The sequence below is a fragment of the Pongo pygmaeus genome, chromosome 10, assembly GCF_028885625.2.
Source record: "Pongo pygmaeus isolate AG05252 chromosome 10, NHGRI_mPonPyg2-v2.0_pri, whole genome shotgun sequence".
Classification (NCBI taxonomy): Eukaryota; Metazoa; Chordata; class Mammalia; order Primates; family Hominidae; genus Pongo; species Pongo pygmaeus.
In genome coordinates this window covers 109,474,147-109,499,776 of record NC_072383.2, presented here as the reverse complement: position 1 = coordinate 109,499,776, position 25,630 = coordinate 109,474,147, and the positions used below count along the sequence as shown (strand labels likewise).

General features: G+C 47.7%; 1 protein-coding gene across 4 annotated transcripts in view; it reads right to left on the bottom strand.

Annotated features, from left to right (window-relative positions):
- CCDC63 (coiled-coil domain containing 63) overlaps positions 1-25,138 on the bottom strand; it is a 60,861-nt gene extending 35,723 nt beyond the window's left edge. For 2 of the 4 annotated variants that reach the window (XM_054444240.1, XM_054444243.1), the window contains exons 1-5: positions 24,901-25,026; positions 19,063-19,167; positions 18,469-18,638; positions 13,352-13,541; positions 409-528 (exon numbers count right to left, since the gene is read on the bottom strand). In XM_054444240.1, the coding sequence (XP_054300215.1) occupies positions 409-528; positions 13,352-13,541; positions 18,469-18,638; positions 19,063-19,071 (489 nt within the window). In that variant the 5' untranslated portion in view covers positions 19,072-19,167; positions 24,901-25,026. Of the gene's footprint in view, positions 1-408; positions 529-13,351; positions 13,542-18,468; positions 18,639-19,062; positions 19,168-24,900 lie in introns of all 4 variants that reach the window. The other 2 variants (XM_054444241.1, XM_054444242.1) reach the window with 2 other exon arrangements.
- Between the last annotated feature and the right edge of the window lie 492 nt (positions 25,139-25,630).

Below are 25,630 nucleotides of genomic sequence, written 5' to 3'. Positions count from 1 at the left end.
ATGCCTACTCATTCTCAGAGACAACACCAACAACAAAAAGGCACTGGCTATGATAGAGGCATGAGCGACTTGTTACAGAGGAGGAAGGTCTAACTAATGCTGCTTTGGTAATGGGTAATGCTTGAGCTGCTTCTTGAAAACTAACAGGAAGTTTGGAGGCAGAGAACTAAGAGTAGGCATCCCAGATAGGTTGGGGGATTCGGGTAAGGGTTTGAGGGGATAACCGCATTTGCTAAGGTGGACGGTAAATCCTAAAGGCTTTCTGGCCTGTGTGGCCATTAGTTCACATGCTCCTGAGTCAACCAGGGAAATGGGAATGTTCTGCTAATGGCTGGGCAGACATCATTCTTTGCTCTGAGCAAACGTGGGCAGAGCTGTTTGCAGAGCTGCAGAGAACACCTTACATACGAGATTCAGACGGGTTTCCAAAATGTTAATCTGTTTCTGCAGTTTCCGGGGGTTATTGGCCTCCTGCATTTTTGCGAAAATCTGTTTTTGGTTTGCGACTTTTTTTTCCATCTGAAGAATCTGAAAAAGAGAGAGAGAGAGAGAAATTCCAGCTGTGTTAGCATCTGTATGGGTACCCGTTCTACAGTTCACTAACTGAAGTGTGCTCAGATAGCATCTGTATGGGTACCAGCTCTACAGTTCACTAACTGAAGTGTGCTCAGACAAAAACTGCAATGTTCTTCCTTTTCCTATAAATGGAATTTTAACTTATCTCTTGGATGCCTCCTCAATTAGACTTAATCTTAGCCAGTTTGGGGTACAATAAAGCAATCTGGAGATTTTCTGTCACCTGTGCATGTAAATGTCACTCACCTGTGACATTTATATACAGTGACATACATTCTGCCTACCCAAAGCCATGGTTTCCAGCAGAAATGACATCGTCCTCCCAGGGGCCTTCTGTAAACTTGGAGAAGTGATTTTTTGGCTCTTGCAATGATGAAGGCACTAGTGGCATGTAATGGATGGGTCACGAGAGGTCACATACCCTGCAACATGTGAGATAGCACCAGGCATCCAAGACTTATCCTCCATCCTTATGACCTCCCAGTGGCCCTCTGGACGTTACGTAGATGAGAGTCCTCTTTATACTTTTATTTTCTTTTGAAACTTTCTTTTCGTTTTTTGAGACAGGGTCTCACTCTGTCACCCAGGCTAGAGTGTTGTGGCGTGATCTTGGCTCAGCACAACCTCCACCTTCCAGGTTCAAGCAATTCTCCTACCTCAGCGTCTCGAGTAACTGGGACTAAAGGCATGCACCGCCATGCCTGTCTAATTTTTTTGTATTTTTAGTACAGATGGGGTTTCGCCTTGTTGGCCAGCCTGGTTTCAAACTCCTGGCCTCAAGTGATCCACCCGCCTCAGCATCTCAAAGTGCTGGAATTACAGGCATGAGCCACCGTGCCCAGCTCCTTTTCCACATCTGATCAAAAAAGATAGTTTGATTCTAGGTACAGAAAATTTGGCCAGCATTTTGGGAGGCCAAGATGGGAGTATCATTTGAGACCAGGAATTTGAGACCAGCCTGGACAACAAAGTGAGACCCCTATCTCTACAGAAAAATCTAAAAATAGTCAGGGTTGGTGGCATGCACCTATAGTTTCAGCTACTTGAGAGGCTGAGGCAGGAGGATCACTTGAGCCTGGGAGGTCGAAGCTGCAGTGAGCCATGATTGCATCACTGCACTCCAGCCTGAACAGAGCAAGACCCTATCTTAAAAAAACAAACAAACAAACAAAAACACAACTATCTTTTCTATGTACACACACAGAATTTTCCATTCAATTCTAATAGACACTGAATTATCCGGGACTGTAGTCACTGTATCAATCAAGAGAAGATTATTCTTCGATTTGTTTGGAACTTTACTAAGAGTTGGTCACCATTCTGAAAATCACGTCACCAGCACAGCCTGAATCATGTTCTTCGAGTTGTGGATACAGTCGGCCTGCATCTGTCTGCAGTATGTGTAATGCTTGGCAGTTCTGCATATCAATACAGGCCTCTCACTGCAGTTTTTAGGCCAGGGGTCTGCAAACTCCAGCCCTTGGCCAAATCTGGCCCACTACCTGTTTTTGTCAATAAAGTTTTATTGAAATCCAGCCATGCCCATTCATTTATGTATTGTCTATGGCTGCCCTCAAGCTACAAAGGCAGAGCTAAGGACTTGCAACAGAGACCACGTGGTCCACAAGGCCAAAATATTCACTATCTGGCTCCCTGCAGAAACAGTTTGCTGGCCCTGTTCTAGGCAAGTCAGATGAGGACATTCACGTATCAAAATAAATATCATTTTAGTACAAATAACTTTTATTTATTCCTTATATTATAATTAAGGCATCATATTGATTTTAAAGCATAAGTAAAGGGAAAATATTCTATCATTTATGGATTTCATTTCAGGATTGTAAAGGGATAATTATTTGCTGTTGAAAAAGGGTGTTGGCAGACATAATGTTGAATGAAAAAAGCCAGTTATAAAGTGCATATCCTGGAAGAGGTGATTTAGATGCAATTCTATATGCAGACAAAACAAAGTTATGATGCTGGAGATCAGGATGAGGTTCCTTGGGGGTGGTTTGTGGAAAGAGACCAAGGAAGCCTTCCGGACACTGCAATAATCTACCTCTTGATCTTGGTGATGATTACATGAGTATATACCTAAGTATCAGTTCATTGAGCTGTATCCTTAAGACATGTGCACCTCATCATGTGTAATTAACAACTCAGTGGAAGGAGATTGCACCACTGCACTCCAGTCTTGCCCTGGTGACAGAGCAAGACTCTGTCTCAAAAAAAAAAAAAAAACGGAAGGAAGGAAGGGAGGGAGGGAGGAAGGAAGGCAGGAAGGAAAGAGAGAGAAAGAGAAGGAAAGAAAGAAAGGAAGGAAGGGAAGAAGGAAGGAAGGAGTGTTATGGTTTTTGGGAGTGATAAGTTTAAGAACCACTGTCCTGGCTGGGCGCAGTGGCTCACGCCTGTAATCCTAGCACTTTGGGAGTCTGAGGCGGGCGGATCTTGAGGTCAGGAGATCAAGACCATCCTGGCTAACACAGTGAAACCCTGTCTCTACTAAAAATACAAAAAATTAGCCAGGCGTGGTGGCGGGCACCAGCAGTCCCAGCTACTCGGGAGGCTGAGGCAGGAGAATGGCGTGAACCTGGGAGGTGGAGCTTGCCGTGAGCCAAGATTGCACCATTGCACTCCAGCCTGGGCAACAGAGCAAGACTCTGTCTCAAAAAAAAAAAAAAAAAAAAAGAACCACTGTCCTAAAGGGATCCACAAATGGGCTGTGTATTTAGGAGGTCCTTTCCTGCTTGGAAGTTTGGTATTCACAGATTCAAAGTCTCTGGATGGAAACTGAAGCAAAGCCACTGGGCTTAGAGAGGTCGAGGTCCTTGGTGACCCCAGAGAAAGCAGTTTCAGTGGAGGTGACTTCTTCCCCTCACCAGGGATGGAGGTGGAAATAACATCTGCCCAAGAAAGGGAAGCAGGGAATGTAGGCAAGTCCTTCTAGAAACTTCTAGAAAGGGGGAAGCTGGCAGTAATTTGGGATTGCAGGTGGGTTGTGTTTTGAGTTTCGTTTGTGCTCAGTTTTTAGGTTATTTTGAAATAAAAGAGGCAAGGGAGGGATACCTTGACAAAATAGAAGGTGAAGATGAGAGCAACCAGGGCGGTCATTGATGGAGAGAGGTCTTTCTCTAATAATGGGGGATGTGACTGAAGGAGGCTAACACAGGATGGGGTCTGGCCTCGTAGAAGGGCAATGGGACACCTCTCCCTCTGAGGCAATGCAGATGGAGCAGAGGATGGAGGGATGCATCCTCTTGGGGTGCAGGGAAAGGCATGGCTGCCACAGTCTTTTAAAGCAGATGAAACAACACTGAGGCCACCTATGTTCAGAGGACTTTTTGCTAAGTGAAACATAAATAACCTAAATGCAAAGTGGTGCCCTGGGTTAGATCCTGGGACAGTAAAAGGACATGAATGGAAAACACTAGTGAAATCCTAATAAAGGACTGGGTGCTGTGCCTCATGCCTGTAATCCCAACACATTGGGAGGCCCAGGCGGGTGGATCACCAGAGGTCAGGAGTTTGAGACCAGCCTGGCCAACATGGTGAAACCCCGTCTCTACTAGAAATACAAAAATTAGCCAGGCATGGTGGTGGGCGCCTGTAATTCCAGCTACTTGGGAGGTTGAGGAAAGAGAATTGCTTGATCCTGGGAGGTGGAGGTTGCAGTGAGCCGAGATCATGCCATTACACTCCAGCCTGGGCAACAAAAGCAAAACTCCATCTCAAAAAAAGAAACTCCAATAAAAACTGGAGTTCAGTTAATAGTAACATATCAACATTCATTGCTTAGTTTTGACAAATGTCCCATGGTAATTACATTAGGGGGAGCCGGGTGAAGGATATGTGAGAACTATATTATCTTTGTAACCATTCTGTAAATTTTAAAGTATGCCAAAATAAAAAGCTTATTAAAAATAATTGATAAATAAATGTCCTTTTGGTCAAAGCCTCTCTTGGTTGGGTATTATGTTACTTGCAGCCAAAAGCATTCCTGACACACCATCCACTTTACTCATTAGGATAATTGACTCTGACTTCAAATAAGTGAAATCTACCCTGCCATGGCTGGCAGGAAAAAATGTTAGTGTCTCTCTATACCCTCGTAATGCCAGCTCAGTTCTCCAGACCCAAACACTCCCCAGCCAGTGTCCGGGAAACTTCACTCCATAATTTCTCATATGAGGCATTCCAACACACTGCTAGCAGTGTGCATAACCAGCCCACGATGCAGCCTTAGCCCACACCCAAATATCTTCATTATCAATATTTAAACCCATCTAGAAGCAGACGGCTAATGCTAAGTCCCAGAAGGCCTTAGAGAAGTTTCAGATATTTAACCCCACCTCAATATTTAACCCCATCTAGAAGCAGACAGCTAATGCTAAGTCCCAGAAGGCCTTAGAGAAGTTTCAGAACTAGTATCTGAAGAAGAGTGCCCTTCAAGACTAGTAAATACCAGATCCTAAGCACAACAGAGGCACATTATCTTCTTAGAGGCTGGGCTGAGACTAAGCTCTGAGATGTCTTTTTGGAACCCTGGTAGGTAAAGGCAACAGGGAATGAAGAGGACAATGACATTCAAAGCAACTTGGTTTGTTCCTGTTTGTGTCAAGATGGTGGCTTGATGAGGATAGTCTAAAGCTCAGTTCCTGTTCTGGAATTGAGAAGTTCTAGATGAGGAAGGCTTAAGTGCTCAGTTTTGTGAAATATAAAGTTTGTCAGCCTCCAGCTGGGAATTAGGGGCCCCGTGCAGAGCCCGGGCTGGTGAATTCTGCAAGCAGTTGCATCTGGGATTCCGTGTTAGCATCCCTGAGTTTTAATTCCCTTTGGTTATCCCCAAGTCTTCAGAAAGTCTACACAGCACAGTCTCAGCTATCTTCATGGGAAGCTGAGAGAAAAATCTACACTAGTGGGCTGCAAAAAGTGGCAGGAGGGTGGCATACAAAAGTAAAGTGGGCCAGCAAATAGACATGACAGGATGGCAGAGACGATAGCAAACTAGAATGTGCGCACCCTATCTTAAGGGGCACCAGCTTGTTATCAGTTAAGAAAAAATGTAAGTTACAGAAAGCCCAACTAAAGAGCGGCTTAAGCAAATTACGGTTTATCTTTTTCTCATAACAAGTTGCTGCTGCCTGTAATCCCAGCACTTTGGGAGGCCGAGGCAGGTGGATCACCTGAGGTCAGACGTTCAAGACAAGCCTGGCCAACACGGTAAAACCCCATCTCTACTAAAAATACAAAAATTAGCTGGGCATGGTGGTGCACATCTGTAATCCCAGCTACTTGGCAGGCTGAGGCATGAGAATTGCTTGAACCGGGGAGGTGGAGGTTGCAGTAAGCTGAGGATGCGCCACTGCACTCCAGCCTGGGTGACAGAGGGAGACTCTGTCTCACACACACAAGAAAGAAAAAAGTTGCTGAGCTAAGTTCCATAGCTCAAAGAAGTAAGGACAAGATCTCTGTAATTCACCTGACTGTTCCCTTATCATTAAAAGATGGCTGCCATTGCACCGACCTTCACGGTCTTATTCCAGGGAGGAAAGTAGAAGATACAATACGTTTGAAGACGTAGGTCATCTATCTGGAAAGCAAGACTTTCCCAGAAACCCCAACAGACTTCCTCTTAAAACTCACTGTCCACCCTTAGCTGCAAGGGAAGACAGGAGGAGCATTTTAGCTGGGCACAAGACCAGCTTGAACAAAGTCAGAAATCTGTTAGAGAAGAAAAAGTAGAGAATAGGGGAACAGTTGTCAGTGTCACCCACAACACTATTTAGTTAATGGTTGTTCTATGAAAATTCAGGCCTGATATCCCAGATCTTTCGGTTTCTAAAGCCAGAACTCTTATTTCTTTATGAAATCTCTCAATTTTTTTCTTTTTTCTTTGTCTCTTCTTTTTCTTTTTTCTTTTTTTTTTTTTGTATATGCTGAACATCTATCAATTATTAACATGTTGTCAACTAATGAAATCTTAAACAATAAATGGGTCAAAGCTTTCATGTCACCAGGCTTAATCCATCCTGAGATCTACCAGTTTCAGATCCTTGGTCTACATCCACATTTAGAGTCATGGAACCACAGTGCTCTGATGAAAGATGGATTTTAGGCAGCAAGAAGTGCCCAGTGGAAGACAGAAGAGTGACCCAGAGCCAGACAGCTGGCAGAGGTGACACCCAGGACTGTGGTAGACACAGTGGCTGGTGGCTCCCCACATCCATTCCTCCCATATCCAAGGCCACCGTGAGAAACCCCCTCTGCCTGTGATGTATCGATTCCAGAGTGAGCAGGACTAAACCAGCTGGGGCCTCTCTATTGGGAAGGGATGTCTGCTAAGGAAGCGTCTAGAAAAAGTCTTCTCATTCCTAAAAGAGTTATTGGAGGACAGGGTACATCTCCTGAAGGTAGTGTCAGTCTGGGTGTGGTGCCTGGAATTGCTGCTCCCGTCTTGCCCCAGCCAAAGGATAACACCCAACATAGCTGACAGCAAAACTGAGCTGCTAAACCAACCAGCCCTGAAGCTTGCCTTACCTTTGCACTTCCTGTCATATGAGACAAAACATTTCCTTATTACCAGTCATTTATCAGGGAAGGTGATCTCCACCCCAGCTCCAGGGGATAGAGCATCACTGGTCTAAGCCAAGTGGAAAACATTTTATTTTATTTTCCTTTTTTTTTTTTGAGATGAAGTCTCACTCTGTTGCCCAGGCTGGAGTGCAGTGGCGTGATCTTGGCTCACTGCAACCCCTGCCTCCCAGGTTCAAGTGATTCTCCTGCCTCAGCCTCCCAAGTAGCTGGGATCACAGGCATGCGCCACCATATGCAGAGATGGGGTTTTTACCACTTTGGCCAGGCTGGTCTGTTCGGAACTCCTGACCTCAGGTGATCCTCCCACCTCAGCCTCCCAAAGTGCTGGGATTACAGGCATGAGTCACGGCGTCCAGTCTCTTTTTTTTTTTTTAAGACAGGGTCTTGCTGTGTTGCCCAGGCTGGTCTCAAACTCCTGGGCTCAAAGATCTTCCTGCTTCAGCCTCGCCAGTAACTGGGACCACAGGGGCGACTGTGTAGGACTCAGAAAACTTTTCTTAAAGGGCCAGATGGTAAATATTTTAAGCTCCACGGACTAAGAGGTTATAACCAGGTACTCATACAATCATTTAAAATGTCAAAGCCATTCTTTGCTGGAAGACTATAAACAGATAGGCTGGATTTGGCCCTTGGCCTGTAATTTGCTACCCCTGGTCTACTCAAAGCCAGTTCTGGAAATTCTACTTCCCTTTGTCAGTGATTGACATTGAAATGGGCATATATGCCAGCCATGGCTGATGAGGGGAAATCTGCCAGAGGGATTTTGTGAAATACTCTCTCCCATCTCATCTTCATGTCTTTGAATGTGGTTCTGTGAGGATGAATGTGGCTATGGCAGAAGCTGATGCCAGCTGTGCTTTGGCAGTCACCTTGTGACCATGAGGAGCAGACCAGTAAAGAGGATCAGAGAGAAAAAGACAAACCATCATTGCAGAGATGCTAAACCATCATTGCAGAGATGCTAAACCATCCCTGGAGGCTGGACATGGTGGCTCACGCCTGTAATCCCTGCACTTTAAGAGGCTGAGGTGGGCAGATCACTTGAGGTCAGGAGTTCAATACTAGCCTGGCTAACATGGTGAAACCCCATCTCTACTAAAAATACAAAAATTAGCCAGGCATGGTGGCACGTGTCTGTAATCCCAACTACTAGGGAGGCTGAGGCAGGAGAACTGCTTGAACCCGAGAGGCAAAGGTTGCAGTGGGCCGAGATTGTGCCACTGCACTCCAGCCTGGGCAATAGAGCAAAATTCTGTCTCAAAAAAAAAAAAAAATCCCTGGGATAGCCTATTTCCAATCAGATATTTTGTTATGTGATAACAACATGATAACAACAAACCTCTACCCTCTCAATTAATACCACTTGAGAATTCTGTTACTTGCAGCCCAACCTTTCCTCACTGGTACATCATGCGAGTGGCAGCTCGGATGATCAGGTGTCAAGGGAACTGTTGGGTTTCACACAAACTGGTGAGGCATATGAATGCTATTACGATGGATACTAGCCGTGGTTTGGACTTCAGCTGGAACACTCACACACACACACACACACACGCGTGTGTGTCACTCAAAGCGAGACTAAAGGGCTTCACCTGCCCTGACACACACAGTGGAGTCAGGCCCCCGCTCTACTTTGGTGTCCCTTCTGTTCTGTGCACAGGCAGTGCCCCCAGTGCAAACCCTCACTAACTCACCAATGAAATAAAACAAACAGCCGGGTCTCAGTGCAAACCCTCACTAACTCACCAATGAAATAAAACAAAGAGCTGGACGCCGTGGCTCATGCCTGTAATCCCAACATTTTGGGAGGCTAAGGCGGGTGGATCACCAGAGGTCAGGGGTTCGAGACCAGCCTGGCCAACATGGTGAAACTCCATCTCTACTAAAAATACAAAAATTAACCAGGCATGGTGGCCGGTGCCTGTAATCTTAGCTACTAGGGAGGCTGAGGCGGGAGGATTGCTTGAACCTGAGAGGTGGAGGTTGCAGTGAGCTGAGATCACACCACTACACTCCAGTCTGGGTGACAGAGTAAGATGGTCTCAAAAAAAAAAAGAAAGAAAGAAAGAAAAGAAAGAAAACAACCAATTTGTTTTCATATCCACAAGGGTGGCATCTCCAGACTGCACCATCACCTGCTCTGAAGGCAGGCCCGCCCCCACTAGAGTTGGGCCTGCAGTCCTCCAGCTCCGGCTCCTGCAGTCCTCCTGCAGTCCTTGGACAGCTCCGGCTCCCTGTCAAGGGAAGCTGTGGCATCAGCATTTCCTGGTGGCTGTCATGAGTACATTCAGAGTTGGATTTCCTCTGGAGTCTTTATGTCAGATGCTGCTTTTGTGATGCTGGGAGTCATTCAGCCTCTGCCCAATGGGAGACATTCTCCAAGGCAACGGCTGGTGGAGAATTGTATTCCCTAAGCAAGATGCTGTCTTCCCATCGGCTTATTAACTATTTTGCGAGGAAGGCCAGGTAGGGCCTGGGGAGGTCCCCACCTCCAGTGACCTCCTGTGAGGACGAGGCTTTGCCCATCAAGGGTGGGCATGGGAGGAAGGGATTCTGGTACCTGCCACCCTGGAATGAAATTGGGCAAAGATGGTTTGCACTGGGCAGTGAGCCCCAGAAACTTCTGAGGACCCCACACTGTGTTGCCTTTTCCTAATGCTTCTAAAGACCCATGGCCCCAGCTCTTCTTCAATTTTTCTCTTTATTCCCTTTATTGCCTCCTTTGTCATCTTGCAGTCATTTATTCATTCACCAGTGTTTATTAAACACCTGCTCTGGTGCCAGACAGCAGGGGTGGGTGATGATAATAATCAAGACAGAGGGTCTCTGCCCTCTGAGAACTTACAATCTAGGACTGGAAACAAGCCACAAAGGGGGCGTCAAGACCTAGGGGATGGGAGACATAAGGTATTTCAGGCACGCACAGTAGGGGCATCTAGTGGGGAAAGATGAAGGGATGACATCCCAGCAGAAATAGCATTTGAGGCCGGGCACAGTGGCTCACACCTGTAATCCCAGCACTTCGGAGGCGGAGGAGGGCAGATCACTTGAGGTCAGGAGCTCGAGACCAGCCTGGCCAACACAGTGAAATCCCATCTCTACTAAAAGTACAAAAAAAAAAAAAAAAAAAAATTAGCCAGGCATCTGTAGTCCCAACTACCCTGGAGGTTGAGGCAGGAGAATCGCTTGAACCCAGGAGGTGGAGGTTGCAGTGAGCTGAGATCGCACCACTGCACTCCAGCCTGGGTGACAGAGTGAGACTCCGTTTCAAAAAAAAAGAGCATTTGAGCTGAGACCTAAGTGATAAATAGGAGGTCTCCAAGTAAAGAGGACAGGGAAAGGCACCCCAGGCAGAGGGAATAGCACGTGCAAAGTCCTGGAAGTGAGGGACAGCACTGTGGGCTCAAAGGACACAAAGGGCGCCTCAGTGGGTGGAACACAGAGCAGGTGGGGGTAGGGGAGGAGGTGAGAGAGGCACGCAGAGCTGATGCAGCCCCACTGGGGAGTTGGGCCTTTATGGAAAGAACAACAGGAACTTTCTGAAGGGTTTGAAGCAGACAAAAGATGTGAAGAGATTTCCAGATTCATTCCGTAGTGATCTGGTTTGGCTCTGTGTCCCTCCCTAATCTAAAGTTGAATCGTAATCCTCAGTGTTGGAGGAGGGGCCTGGGGGAGACAATGGGATGGTGGGGGGCGGTTTTTCATGAATGGTTTGGCAACATCTCCCTTGGTATTAGTGAAATCTCATGAGATCTGGTTGTTTAAAAGTGTGTGGCGCCTCCCCCATCTCTCTCTTCCTCCTGCTCCAGCCATGTGACTTGCCTGCTCCCCCTTTGCCTTCCACCATGATTTATAAGTTTCCTGAGGCCTCCCCAGAAGCAGAAGCTGCTATGCTTCCTGTATAGCCTGCAGAACTGTGAGCCAATTAACCTCTTTTCTTTATAAATTTCCTGTGTTGGCCGCATACGGCTGCCCACGCCTGTAATCCCAGCCCTTTGGGAGGCCCAGGTGGGTGGATCACCTGAGGTCAGGAGTTCAAGACCAGCCTGGGCAATATGGTGAAACCCCGTCTGTACTAAAATTACAAAATTAGCTGGGCGTGGGGGTGCATGCCTGTAATCTCAGCTACACGGGAGACTGAAGCAGGAGAATTGCTTGAGCCTGGGAGGCAGAGGCTGCCGTGAACCAAGATCGTGCTACTGCACTCCAGCCTGGGCGACAGGAGTGAAACTCTGTCTCAAAAATAAATAAATAAATAAATAAATAAATAAATAAATAAATATTTAAAAATTAATAAATTACCTGTTTCAGCCATTTCTTTATAGCAATTAATTAATACTATAATAGAAATAGTAAATGTTTACTGAGGATCTACTGTGTCCGGGACACTGGGACAGGCATGGGGTTGGGGGCAGGGGTGGCACCGTAGGGAACAAAGTAGACGTGGTCCTCGCCCTTGTGAAGCTGTCAGGCTGCTTAGGGTGCCGTTAAACATCAGATTAAGGCATAAGGACAATGGTGAGAAGAGCTATGAAGGGGGTACTGTGCGGAGCCATGGGATCCCCCACTTGCCCCCCAGACCCACTGCTCTGTGCCCCAACAGGCTGACCTGGCTGCATCCCTGAGGGGCTCCCTTGCACTGAGGATCAGAGGGTTGGAAGAAAGAGGAGCCATTTCCCCTGGCTTGCCCCAGGCTCTCCAAGTTCCAGACCACTGCCCCCTCCCCCGATGTTGTGAACCCTAGTGTTTCAACATCCCTACTCATGCCCACACCCTTGTAAATGGTTCCTGCATTCAACTCTTCTCAAAGTACCCCGCTGGGAGTGCTCTGTGTTCCAGCCAGAACCTGACTGACACAGGGAAGTATAAACTGGAGAGTGGGCACAGAAAAGGCCTCCCTGAGAAAGTCACATTAAAGTTGAGACCTGAAGGACAAGCAGGAGTGGGGGAAGGGGAGGGAGTGGGGGAGCATAAGCAAAGGCCCTGAGGTGGGCCAAGGGGTAGGCAGGGGCTAGATCACACAGGGCCTTTCAAGCCAGGGAAAGGGGCATTACCATTAATGCTGTCCTGCAAATACTTTCAGCTCTTTGCCTTCCAGATAATGAGAGGGTGGCCCTTCCCGGACCCCTTTGTGGATGGGTAGGATCACATACATGACTATTTTCTCTTGCTTTTCATTTTATTTTTTTATTTTATTTTATTATTTTATTTTATTTTATTTTAATTTTATTTATTTTATTTTATTTTATTTATTTTATTTTATTTTATTTTATTTATTTTATTTTATTGTTACCATAATGGAAAACACAACTATTTTGAGCCCCTGGGTCATGAGCAGAAGTGACGTGTTTCAGCCAGGTGTGGTGGCTCACGCCTGTAATCTCAGCACTTTGGGAGGCCGAGGCAGGCAGATCATTTGACGTCAGGAGTTTGAGACCAGCTTGGCCAACATGGTGGAACGCTGTCTCTACTAAAAATAGAAAAATTAGCCAGCATGGTGGTGCACGCCTGTAATCCCAGCTACTCAGGTGGCTGAGGCATGAGAATCACTTGAACCCAGGAGGCAGAGGTTGCAGTGAGCCGAAATTGCACCCCTGCATTCCAGCCTGGGCAACAGAGCAAGACTCTGTTTCAGAAAAAAAAGAAGAAGAAGAAGAAGTGACATATTTCACTTCCAGACTGGAACATTCAATTGCCAGCATGAAACCCTCTAGAACTTTTTCTTTCCCATAATACCTGGCAATGTTCAAGATGGTGGCTATTCCTTCAGCCTAGTCCCAGTGTGAGAAGATATAAAGGCTCTTAGCCAACCCACAACAGTTACGTAGCATCAACAAGGAAGAAACCTTAAAGTTTTAAACCACTAAGAATGCATGAGGGGGTGGCATTTATTCCCGCCTCTCCTAACTGATAGGGTGCAGCTGTGGGGGTTTATTCAAGGTGCAGCGGGTGGCGCTGGGGAGCACGGCAGAGGGATAGATTGGTATGGCTGAGCCTGGGTACCGGAGCCCAGAGGTCTCAAGGGTAGCGAGACAATAGCAGCAGTCACATTTAGCAGGCTGTCCAGAGGAGATACTGTGATACAGGGGTGTCAGGTCTGGCCTAAGGCATCATGAATATGCACCCCACCTCCTCCCCATTGCTCTGTGTTCTGGTTAACCCTTTAAGAGAAAGACCACACCTTCTCATCCAGTTCAGCCAACAGCACTTTCAGGGATTTAATCAAGGCCTCGTAGTCCTCTTTGGTTTGCAGCAGGAGACACAGCTCCATGTAGTTCTTCTCACTCCGATTCATGTTCCTCGAGGATTTCATGAGACTCAACAGTAGGGTGATCTCATCCTGCTCTGCCTTCAGGGTCTTGATCTCCTTGCTGTTGGAAAAGCAGCCCATGATTAACCCCAAACCCCTAAGTTTAACTTGACGGAGCACTCCAGGCACATCAGCCCTGCAAGGAGACTGGGAGGGAGGAATTTCCCATCTGAGCAAGCTGGCAAAAGGGACGTGTCCAGGGTCTCAGATCCAGGTCTGGAAGCCTGATCACCTGAGACCTTGTTCACCCTGATTTCCTGCTGCCCCGCCTTCTCTGAGGTGGGTATTTTCTCTAGGTAACAATTTGCAGCTGTGCCTGTCAAAACCCATTACCCAGACATGCAGGAAGCCCCCAAGTTCTCCTTTGCCAGCAACTCCCTGGCACCTGTCTGATTCTGCAGACCATCCTTCCAGACTTTACCGCCAATTATCTCCAGTAATGAGGAGCAAACCATCAGGCAGGATTTTATTTTATTTTATTTTATTTTACTTTATTTTATTATTTTATTTTATTTTATTTTGAGACAGAGTCTCGCTCTGTTGCCCAGGCTGGAGTGCAGTGGCATGATCTCGGCTCACTGCAACCTCCACTTTCCAGGTTCAAGCGATTCTCCTGCCTCAGCCTCCTGAGTAGCTGGGACTACAGCCTTTTTGTATTTTTAGTAGAGACGGGTTTCGCCATGTTGGCCAGGCTGGTCTCAAACTACTGGCCTCATGTGATCCACCTGCCTCGGCCTCTCAAAGTGCTGAGATTACAGACATGAGCCACCGTGCCTGGCCAGGCAGGATTTTTCAAGTTTGCATCAACACAGGGATGCATAATAGCCTCTAAGCTCCACCAGTTTCTCTCCTTGGGGTGCTAATGATGAAATGTCTACTGGGATGTGGGAAAACAGGGGAATCTGGAAAAGAGCAAAGGGAGCTTGAAAGACTGCACAATAGAACAAGCAGAAATGGCACAGAGGCTGAGTTTCTGGCAGTCCAGAGACTGACACCCACTCCCCAATGTAGTTTGCGGATCAGTAGCATGAATGTCCTTTGGAAACTTGGAGAAATGCAGAATCTCAGGTGCCCAACCTGGGACCAATTGGATCAGAATCTGCTTTATTACAAGATCGACTGTCCAGATGCTTCAAAAGTTTTGGACACACTGCTATAGAACAGTAAAGAATGTTCTACAGGCCTGGAGCAGTGGCTTATGCCTGTAATCCCAGCACTTTGGGAGGCCGAGGCCAGTGGATCATGAGGTCAGGAGTTCGAGACCAGCCTGGCTAAGATGGTGAAACCCCATCTCTACTAAAAATACAAAAAATTAGCCGGGGGTGGTGGTGGGCGCCTGTAATCCTAGCTACTCTGGAGGCTGAGGCAGAGAATTGCTTGAACCCGGGAGGCGGAGGTTGCAGTGAGTCGAGATCGTGCCACTGCACTCCAGCCTGGGCAACAGAGCAAGACTCCATCTCAACAATACAAAAACAAACAAAAAAGAATATTCTACAGGACTGGCGCAGTGGCTCACTCCTGTAACATCAGCACTTTGGGAGGCCAAGGCGGAAGGATTGCTTGAACTCAGGAGTTTGCAACCAGCCTGGACAACATAATGAGGCCCTGTCTCTACAGAAAATATTAAAAGTAGCTGAGGTGGGAGGATTGCTTGAGCCCAGGAGGCAGAAGTTGCAGTGAGCTGAGATCGTGCCACTGCATTCCAGCCTGGGAGACACACAGTGAGACCCTGTCTCAAAAAAAAAAAAAAAAAAGAAAGAAAAGAAAAGAAAATGTCCTAGGACAGGAGTTGGCAAACCGGCCAAAAAGTGAACCAACAGGCATGGCTGTGTGCCAACAGAGATTTAATTACAAAAACCAGCAGCCAGCCGGATTTGGCCGTAGTTTGTAGATCCCATTCTAATAGGACGTTCTGCAGTGATGAAAATGTTCTCTATCTGAGGGGCCCATAGTATCCACTTAGGCACAAGTGATTATTGAGCACTTGAAATGCAGCTATTTCAGCAGAACTAAATATTATTTTATTTTATTTATTTTAATTAATTACAAATGTAAATAGCCACATTTGGCCAGTGACCTGCCATCTTCTCAACCAGCCTGGGGACTCTTCTGCCCTGCTTAAGCCCCTCCTGGAAGGAGGCGGGCGGGGGAAGCTGGGGCGAGTGTCTTTGTTAAGGTGGAGAGAAAAAAGAGAGTACAATACTCTACAAGAGTTAGGTTTTCAGGGTGCCGTGGCTCATGCCTGTAATCCCAGCACTTTGGGAGGCCGAGGTAGGCAGATCACCTGAGGTCAGGAGTTCAAGACCAGCCTAGCCAACATGTCGAAACCCTTTCTCTACTAAAAATACAAAAATTAGCCAGGCATGGTGGTGGGCGCCTGTAGTCCTAGCTACTCAGGAGGCTGAGGCAGGAGAATCGCTTGAACCTGGAAGGCAGAGGTTGCAGTGAGCCAAATTTGCACCACTGCACTACAGCTCAAGCAACAAAGTAAGACTCCATCTCAAAAAAAAAAGAAAAAAAAGAGAGGTTTTCAGAGAGGGTTGGTAAAAGCAAAAGGAAGGTGTGTCTCTCTTGCAGGCAGGGCCAGGACTGGTGTAAAGGAAGCGAAGTACCCCAAAACCTTAAGTTACTCCCTGAATGTTGTAAGCCAGGGTTGGCGCTGGGGAAAAGTGCTTCCTTAAATACTGTATAGGTGTTTCACTCTAAAGAACCTAAAGTTGGCCTGGCGCGGTGGCTCATGCCTGTAATCCCAGCACTTTGGGAGGCCGAGGCGGGCGGATCACCTGAGGTCAGGAGTTTGAGACTAGCCTGACCAACATGGTGAAACCCCGTCTCTACTAAAAATACAAAATTAGCTGGGTTTGGTGGCACATGCCTATAATCCCAGCTACTCGGGAGGCTGAGGCAGGAGAATTGCATGAACCCAGGAGTCACAGATTGCAGTGAGCCAAGATCACGCCATTGCACTCCAGCCTGGGCAACAAGAGCGAAACTCCGTCTCAAAAAATAAACAAATAAAATAATAAGAACCTAAACTCTCCACTCTTCCACCCTCCTCCCCTTCAGTTCCATCAAAGTGAAACCAGATCAAATGGATTGACTTAGTAGAGCCAGAAGCCTGTGTGTGGGGTGCGGTTGGGGTGAAGAAGGGTTAAATTCAAGAAAAACTGTCAGAGACATATCAAAAGGAGGCATTGCCTGATGCCCACCAGAGGTAGGCTTGAGAGTCAGGTCAGCCAGCCACAGATGTGCAGGTTGTGGCCTGCACAACCCTAGGAAGCGCCACTGGCTTGAAAACACACCACTGTTTTGTAGATTTATTACACTTTTCTGGGAGACACTTTCTTGTTCTAACAAAATCTCTACATAATGACAATTTTTGCAACAGATGACAGTAAAGTGTCTTGAGAAAGTGTACTTTTTAAAAAAATTCACATGGAGGTCCCTTATGGGCTAGCCCTGGCCCTGAGTAAGTTGAATCCATGGAAAATCTAAAGAATCCCTTTTCAGGCCGGGCATGGTGGCTCATGCCTGTAATCCTAGAACTTTGGGAGGCCTAGGCAGGCGGATTGCTTGAGCTCAGGAGTTTGAAACCAGCCTGGGCAACTTGGTGAAACCCCATCGATACAAAAAATTAGCCAGGCATGCTGGCACACGCCTGTGATCCCAGCTACTCAGAAGGCTGAGGTTGGAGAATCGCTTGAGTCTGAGAGGCAGAGGTTGCAGTGAGCCGAGTCGGCACCACTGCACTCCAGCCTGGGTTACAGAGCCAGACCCCATCTCAAAAAAGAATAAAAATAAAAATTCCTTTTCCCCATCCTGTGAACTTCACATCTAACAGTAAGATTTCCTTTCTAACAATGGACAGTTTCTGCCTTTATAAACGATATGGATGCAGCTAAGGAATTACATTCCCTTGGAGGGAATCTAAGAAAGCCTGTTTAATGTTTGTGTATTCAACCCCAGGGAACACCTTTCTGTTGCCTGAAGAAATGATACACTCAGCTGGGCATGGTGGCTCACACCTGTAATTCCAGCACTTTAGGAGGCCGAGGTGGGTGTATCATCTGAGGACAGGAGTTTGAGACCAGCCTGGCCAATGTGGTGAAATCCTGCCTCTACTAAAAATACAAAAATCAGCCAGGCATGGTGGTGGGCGCCTGTAATCCCAGCTACTCAGGAAGCTGAGGCAAGAGAATCACTTGAACCCGGGAGGCGGAGGTTGCAGTGAGCTGGGATCACGCCATTGCCAACTCCAGGTTGGGCAACAGTGAAACTCCATCTCCAAAAAAAAAAAAAAAGAAAAGAAATGATACACTCTGTAATTTCTGATGCAATCCAATTTCAAATATTCTATCTTGTAGTTCTCATAAGACACACAATTAGGAAACGTCATTAGGGTTTCCGCCTTCTCTGGGAACTCCTCCACTTCCCTGGTAGGACCAAGGGAGTGACAGCCCCAGACATTTTCATGTCTCTTGCCCTCTCAAGCCACAGCTGATTGGACCAGGAGGAGACCGCTGACCCAAGCTGAGCCTATCAGAGTCTCCGTCTCCCAGGAATGTGGGGTTGGAATTGATTCAAGACCCTCTCTCTGTGCAGCTGGTAAACAAGAGTTGGAGCAGCCACTTCCCACCAGCTGAGGCTGAAATTCAGAGAGAGAGAGAGAACAAAAGTCATGTGTGGAGAAAAACAGAAACCAGAACTCCTTCCTCAATTAGGTCCTTCCCTGAGATCTGGGTGCCCTGCCCCCCAGGGGTCCCCGAAACACCCTGCATTCTGACAATAAATTCCCCCTCTCCACTGAAGCCATCTCAAGTGAATTTCTCTTGAAACTAGGCTCTGCAGATAAAAGACCATGAGTCCTCCAATGGGGCTCAGAGGTGGCTCCCTACCCCAGGGGTCACAGGACAGAAGACAAGCAACATGAAACCCAACCCCAACTTTCCTCCAAGGTCACTCAGTGCGAAACTCCAAGCATCACTTACTACTGACTCGCGATCTTCTGCTGGTTTCGGAACTTAAAAGACTTCCGGCTTTCCACCATCTTCCTGAACTGCTGCCTTAGCTTCCGGAGCTCTGCCTCTGCCTGCTGCTCTTTGGCCTTCTCCGAAAGTTCCTGGGGAGTGTCGGAGTCTTTTCTCCTGTGCTTCTTCAACTGGGGGAGACGGAAAGGAGTGGGAGGCCGTAGTGGGTCAGGTGGCTAGACAAGCCCACAGATGGGCTTAAGGGTGAAGGGCAGTGGGGGTGGCTGGGCCATGGCTAGAAGTGGAAGACCTTCCCTTGGGTGATGTCAGCTGCTTGTCTATTACATGGAAAATCCACTCTGGCTTGCTAGGGTGGAGAGATGACTGACTTGTAATTGCATACTGTGGTGAGGTGAGGGTATTCTTTGGGGTTCTTGGTTCAAGCTCTGACTGTTCCATCTAGTGGGAACTTGGGTGAGTCACTGGATGTCTCTGAGCCTCCAGCCTCCCACCTACAAAATGGGTGAGCACAGATCTGTTGTCAGGATGAGATGAGATGGCACAGTGCCTGAACCCATAGTAGGTGCTCTGTGGCCAGGAGCTGGCATCACCTACCACAGACATCTTGAAGGAACCACACTTTGCCTCCGCTCAGACACTGTACCCAGAGAGCTCAAAGCCAGCGAGCCTTCCTCTCTCTCTCTGTCTCTCTGCAATGCCCTGTTCATGGTGGCAAAAGGAAGAGAACTTGTAAGCCAACCCTGCTGGGGGTGCAGGTCAGAACGGCACCTCCTCCCTCCCCCTGCCATCCCTTCCTCCACCCACACCTTGGCACATGAGGAGGATACAAAGATGGCTGCCCGGGTATGACAAAAGGCACTTATTTGTTTTAAAGCAATGTTTGCCTGGAACCTGTTTCTCTCACCATTTATTATTAGGAGCTAGGCAGATGGTTCTGGCATGTCAGTTACCCTCCTGCTCCCTGTGTACCCAAAGAGGGGGCAAAATGGCATCAGGGGGCCGGGCATGGTGGCTTATGCCTGTAACCCAGCACTTTGGGAGGCCAAGGTCGGTGGATCACTTGAGGTCAGGAGTTCAAGACCAGCCTGGTCAACATGGTGAAACCCTGTCTCTACAAAAAATACAAAAAAATTAGCCAGGCATGGTGGCACACACCTGTAATCCCAGTTCCTCAGGAGGCTGAGGCAGGAGAATTGCTTGAACCCTGGAGGCAAAGATTGCAATGAGTAAGCCAAGATCGCACCACTGCACTCCAGCCTGGGTGACACAGCGGGACTCCATCTCACAAAAAAAAGGCATCGGGGCAGTGTGTCCCCTGATGGGGTTAAATAGAAATGTGCCCAACTTCAGCTGCAGCTGTCAGGGAATCAATCCCCATCCTCCCATCTTAGAGCAGGAGTCAGTATTCTTATCATGTCACCACTTGAACTTCATCTAGCCCATAGTTATTCGGAGCAAGGGACAGCATTAATCCCACACATCCTTTGAGGCTGTGAGACCCCGTGCACAGCCAATTCCAGACTGCAGGAGCTGGGTTCCAAAAGCAGAAATTCCAGCTTTGCCACCATTGAGGGTCCTGCAATGCAGTGGTTTAAAGCATTGGTTGTGCCAATCATCAGATCTCATTTCAAATTCCTCCAAAGCCACTTATTAACCTTGGGCAAGTCACTTCAGTTCTGTAGTCCTCATTTTCCTCACCTGGAAAATGGGAGAAATTCTAGAAGCCACGTCATTGAGTGTGTAAGACACTCAGCACTGTGCTTGGGATGTAGTAAGTGCTCTCAGTACACAGTGGCTGGGATGATATGGCAGGATATGGATTGTTTCAGAGGGCGAAGGTGCAGGGTGGTGAATGTTGATGAGGGTGAGAGGGGTGTTCCTCTATCTCCTGGTAACAATACCCTGAAGTTCCTATGGGAAGCCACACCTTCCTGCACTCCCGGGGGCTGACCATACCCCACCACCTTCAAGATTGGGGCATCTGACTCTGGATGGACGAATCAGAGCGCCAGATCCCGGTCAATCTGCATGATCTCAGCCCTCTAGCCTGGGCTTTCTTCAGGGGTGGATGGGCACATGAAGCTAGCTAGTCCAACCAGAGTGAATGGTGGAATTTAAGCTGGAACACTCAAGAAGAGAGAGACTTTGTTTCCTGCTGCACTTGAACCTCGGTGGATAAGGTCAGGAGGGGCTGACAGCCATCTTGCCTCTGCAAGAGGCTGAGAACCAAGATAAAATGGAAGAGAGAAGACAAAATGAAGACAGACTGAATCTTGAGGCTTGAGAACATCATCCAAGCACCTGCATTTAGCCAAGCCTGAACATACCTCTGGGTAATGTCCAATTACAGAAATCAATATATTCCATTAAAGCAACCTGAGATGCATTTTCTATTGCTTGCAACCAAATGAGTTCTCATACCTGAAGTACTTACATCTATTTAGCACATAAACTGAACCCCCACTGTATGCTACACATTGTGTGGAATTCAGCGGTAAGTCAGCCTGCAAAGTGCCATAAATCCTGCCTAGGACAAAATAGTAAAAAAGGCTCCACAAAGAAGACGACTTTTAACTTGGGTTTTGAGGAATGAATAGGAGCTCACCAGGCAGAGAAGAAAAGTTGGAGGTTGGGGGTGTATTCTGGGCAGAGAGAACTGTCCGGGCAAAGGGTGAGAAGGAAGTGACTGAAAGGAGTGTTCAGAAAATGATTTGCGCTCAAGTATAGGCAGTATCTAGTGGAAAGTGGCTAGCAAAGAGATCTGGAAAAGACTGGATGCTGCTTTTTATTTTTATGTATTTATTTATTTTTAGACAGAATTTCACTCTTGTTGCCTAGGCTGGAGTGCAACAGCACAATCTCGGCTCACTGCAACCTCTGCCTCCCGGGTTCAAGCGATTCTCCTGCCTCAGCCTCCCAAGTAGCTGGGATTACAGGCATGCACCACCATGCCCAGCTAATTTTGTATTTTTAGTAGAGACGGGGTTTCACCATTTTGGTCAGGCTGGTCTCAAACTTCTGACCTCAGGTGATCCACCCACCTCGGCCTCCCAAACTGCTGGGATTACAGGCGTGAACCACCACGCCCAGCCTGGATGCTTCTTAAAAGCAAGGATGAGATAAGATCAGCCTGGGAGAGATCAGTTCATTGCCTTCCCAACAGTCATTTCCCTTCATGTGGCATTGTTGTTTGAGTTAGCTGCCCATCCAGGGCTTCGCTTCCCTGCTCCTCTCAGATCAAGGCAGGGCTCTCTGATGAATTCTCACCAATGGGATGTGAGCAGAGGGGAAGTCTGTCACTTCCAGATCATGACTTTTAAGAAGTGGATGTGACCTTTCCATCCTTTCTTGCCTCATCTGACATTTATAGGAGGCAGAGCCACAAGACAGGTCCCCAGATCTACTTGTAGAAGAAGTCACCTGCCAACCATGAACATCCTCATTGGGCTGTTACACAAATGCAAAATTAACTTCTGTTGTGTTAAGCCAGTGAAATGTGGGGATGTATTTGTTAGAGCAGCTAGCATGCCTCAGAGAATACCCTAACTTCTTTCTTCCTAACACAAATCTGATTTTGTACCCCTTCAATGTGCCCAGTCCCAGAGGATGACTCATGATTGGTTCCTGCTAATCATAGTAACCCCACTTCCCTTTGTCAATGATTGGTCTAATGATAGACATGTGACCCAGATATGGCCAATGAGACATAAGGAGAAGTATATTCCATTCCTTTGGGACAAAAAGTGAGAACTTGGGCCGGGCACGGTGGCTCATGCCTGTAATCCCAGCACTTTGAGAGGCCAAGGCAGGCAGATCACTTGGGGTCAGGAGATCGAGACCAGCCTGGCCAACATGGCGAAATCCCATCTCTACCAAAAATACAAAAATTAGCTGGGCATGGTGGTGGGCACCTGTAATCCCAGCTACTCAAGAGGCTGAGGCAGGAGAATCGCTTGAGCCTGGGAGATGGAGGTTGCAGTGAGCTGAGATCGCACCACTGCACTCTAGCCTGGGCAACAGAGTAAGACTCCGCCTCAAAAAAATAAAAAAAAAGTGAGAGCTTGTCCGTGTTCCTCTCTCCTTCTACTTTTAGAAATTATTGTGAAGGCATGCATGATGGTGCAGTGGCAACCATCCCATGACCATGAAGAGAAATATCACCGTCACACTAAAGACAACAAAGAGGAAAGATGGGGAAAAATTTAGGTCCTAACTGACACTGTTGGCTACTGCCCCATCCCTGGAACTGCCTACCTCTAGACATCACGTTAGGTGAAATAACAAGAGTCACTGTTGATTAACGCAGTCACCAAATATTTTGTTCATTGAAGCCTAAAGCATTCCTAACTCACATGGTCCATACCTTGAAAATGGTTCTCAGGTTAATGGGTGATAGGAAAATAGTGGCTGGTAATGTAGGAACCTCTGGATTTTCCCTGATGTTTTTGAGGGTTTGGGGGCCAACTGAATTGTCTAATGTTGGGGAATTCCCACAGGCAGGGAAGTGGTATAAGACAATGGTTCTGTATCTTGATCATTTCTGGAAGGGTCCTCCAGGTAGGGGTAGAAGCTGTAGGAGGATTTACCTGACTAACAAGGTATGGGCAAAGGATACTCTCTCTGGGACCTCTTTCAACCCTGGAATTTGGGACAGCTCCAATTTCATATTGTCCAGGAGCTGTTCTATGTTCCAGGGCCCTTTGGGTCCTAAGTGGATTTGTAATACACCATCTTAATAACATGAATTGGGTATACCTGACCTTCACTGACAGTGTGATTTGGCCTCTCTGGGCCTCAGTTTCCTCATCTGTAGAATGGGGATACCCACACCCATATCTCAGTGTAAAATAATGTCTCAGTGGTTAGCATAGTGCCTAGCTCGTGACAGACGCTGGGTGAACGTAGCCTGTTTGTGAATTGGGATTTTCAAGTACCAGTCTGTCTGGCCCATGAGATCATTGGCTGGGTTATGCACCATTCTCTAGGAACCAAAAGCTCCGTCACCTCCTGCCTTTTTGCTGATCCATACGTGCATACATAGTCACTCTCCCCTAGGCTTCTCTTCAGGTTCCAGATGTTAACCCAGGCCTTTCCATTTCAGTCAGTGCCCTCTGGGATGGGCTCCTATGTTCCCTGGGGAACAGATCCACCCCCTCACCCCTATCCTCATAGCTTGGCCTGCAGAGCATCTCCCAGATGTCCTGACCCCTGGCTTACCACCCTCTCATTCAAGGGTCTCAAACTCACAGCCCATGGGGCCAATTCAGCCTACCTCCAGTTCTGTTCCACAATGTTTCAAAACATAAATGTGGGTCATGCACTCGCTCTCCTGGCCACAGGCCCCACTCCTCCCTATTGGCTAACCTCCCCTCCCCACAATTCTCACATTTTCTGTAACTGCCTAGAGCCAGCAGGAATTTGAATTTGCAGTTCCTGGTAGGAATCTAAAACCTGCCCACTTCTGGGGAACAGCGTGTGCGAGGAAAAGTGCAGAGAAGTCCAGCGGCCCAGGTCAGGGGACGTCAGGCAAGGGCCTCCTGCTCCTTGGGCCTCAGTCTATTCACCACAGCATCCACAGTCCTGGGCGCATGGGCAGCTCTTGGCAAATACAGTTTGAATGAATGAAGTTTCCTCCAGGCGGAGATCATCTTCATTTATCTAATATCTAATTAGGCCTGTACCTCCTCTGCTTCTGAATTTTAACAACCTGCCTTTAAAAGACAAGCCTGCCCCCGAAGGATTCCCTAGGGACCTTGGGACAGGCAGCTATGTGGATCATACTGAGCCAGGGCTGCACAACCTGGTGATGGAATTAAATATGTGCTTAGGGCACTAGCCAAACAGGAGCACAGAAACACATACACGGTTTGTCGTTGTTGTTGTTGTTGTTTTTGTTTTTGTTTTTTGTTTTTTGTTTTTTAAGGATTATTATGGGAGGAAAATAAAAATTTGTTTAAGTGTTTTTTTTTTTCCTTTTTTGAGACAGGATCTCTCTCTCTCTGTCACCCAGTCTAGCGTGCAGTGGTTCAATCTCGGCTCACTGCAGCCTCAACCTTCCCGGGCTTAAGCGATCCTCCCCCTTCAGCCTCCTAAGAAGCTGAGACTACAGGTGGCGCCACCACGCCCGGCTAAATTTTTAAATATTTTGTAAAGACGAAGTTGCCCGGGCTGGTCTCGAACCCCTGGACTCAAGCGATCCTCTTGCCTCAGCCTCCCAAAGTGCTAGAATTACAGGCGTGAGCCACCTCGCGCGGCTCTGAAGTTATTTTACACGCTACGATTTATTTATGCATGATTGCGGGAGACCCTGATATTTTCCAGGCTTAGGGCAGCAAGATCTGAATGGACTGGGGACCGCGACCGCTCTTTGCTTTTCCCTGGCAGGGGGAGCTGTGGCGCAGCAGGCGCGGCCGGGCGGGCGGTGAAACTTACCAGTGGCGGGGCCCGGACTGCTTGTCCGTGGCTGCTCGGGCCGCTTGTCCGACGGCTGCTGCAACTAGGCTTCCGACGGTGCCGGGAGGACTGCTTGCTGCGCGGCCTCGCTGCGCCACAGCCCCAGCCCCACGCCCGGGCGTTCTGGGACCCCTGGAACGGGTGCCTTTGTGACTCGCACAGACATGGACGTTCTCCCCTGCAAGTCCACTGGGAGGGCACAGGGCCCTCGGGAGGAGAAGACAAGAGCAGCTGGTTGGAGGGAAGCTTTTGGTTGGGGGAGAGGGGCGACACACTCTCCAGCGACCCCTTACCAGACTACCCGGACGCTCATGAGGCTAAGTGACTTCTTGAGTCAATCAACAGTCTTAGCCCCTCCCTCGGCCAACGCCATGTAATCGCTGGTCCACCTCGCCCCACTCACACCCCATTCACCGTCTTCTTAGCCTACACCTACACTCATGCTCACAGCAGCCCTGCTAGGTACAGACTTCACACGCAGCTAACTCAAAGGAGCCCAGTTTTCCCTACTCTGAAAAATAAAATAAAATAAAAATAAATTTAAAAAAATGTTGGGGGGGAAGAGAAATATTTCATGAGAAAAATAACTTCATCAGTGCAGGAGAATTTTCTTCAGAACATCCACCTAACCCCCACCCACTGTGAGCGTAACACGGGAACCCAAGTGTGATCCAGGCAAGTGAGCTTTTTTCACTGCCCTAACGGAGTT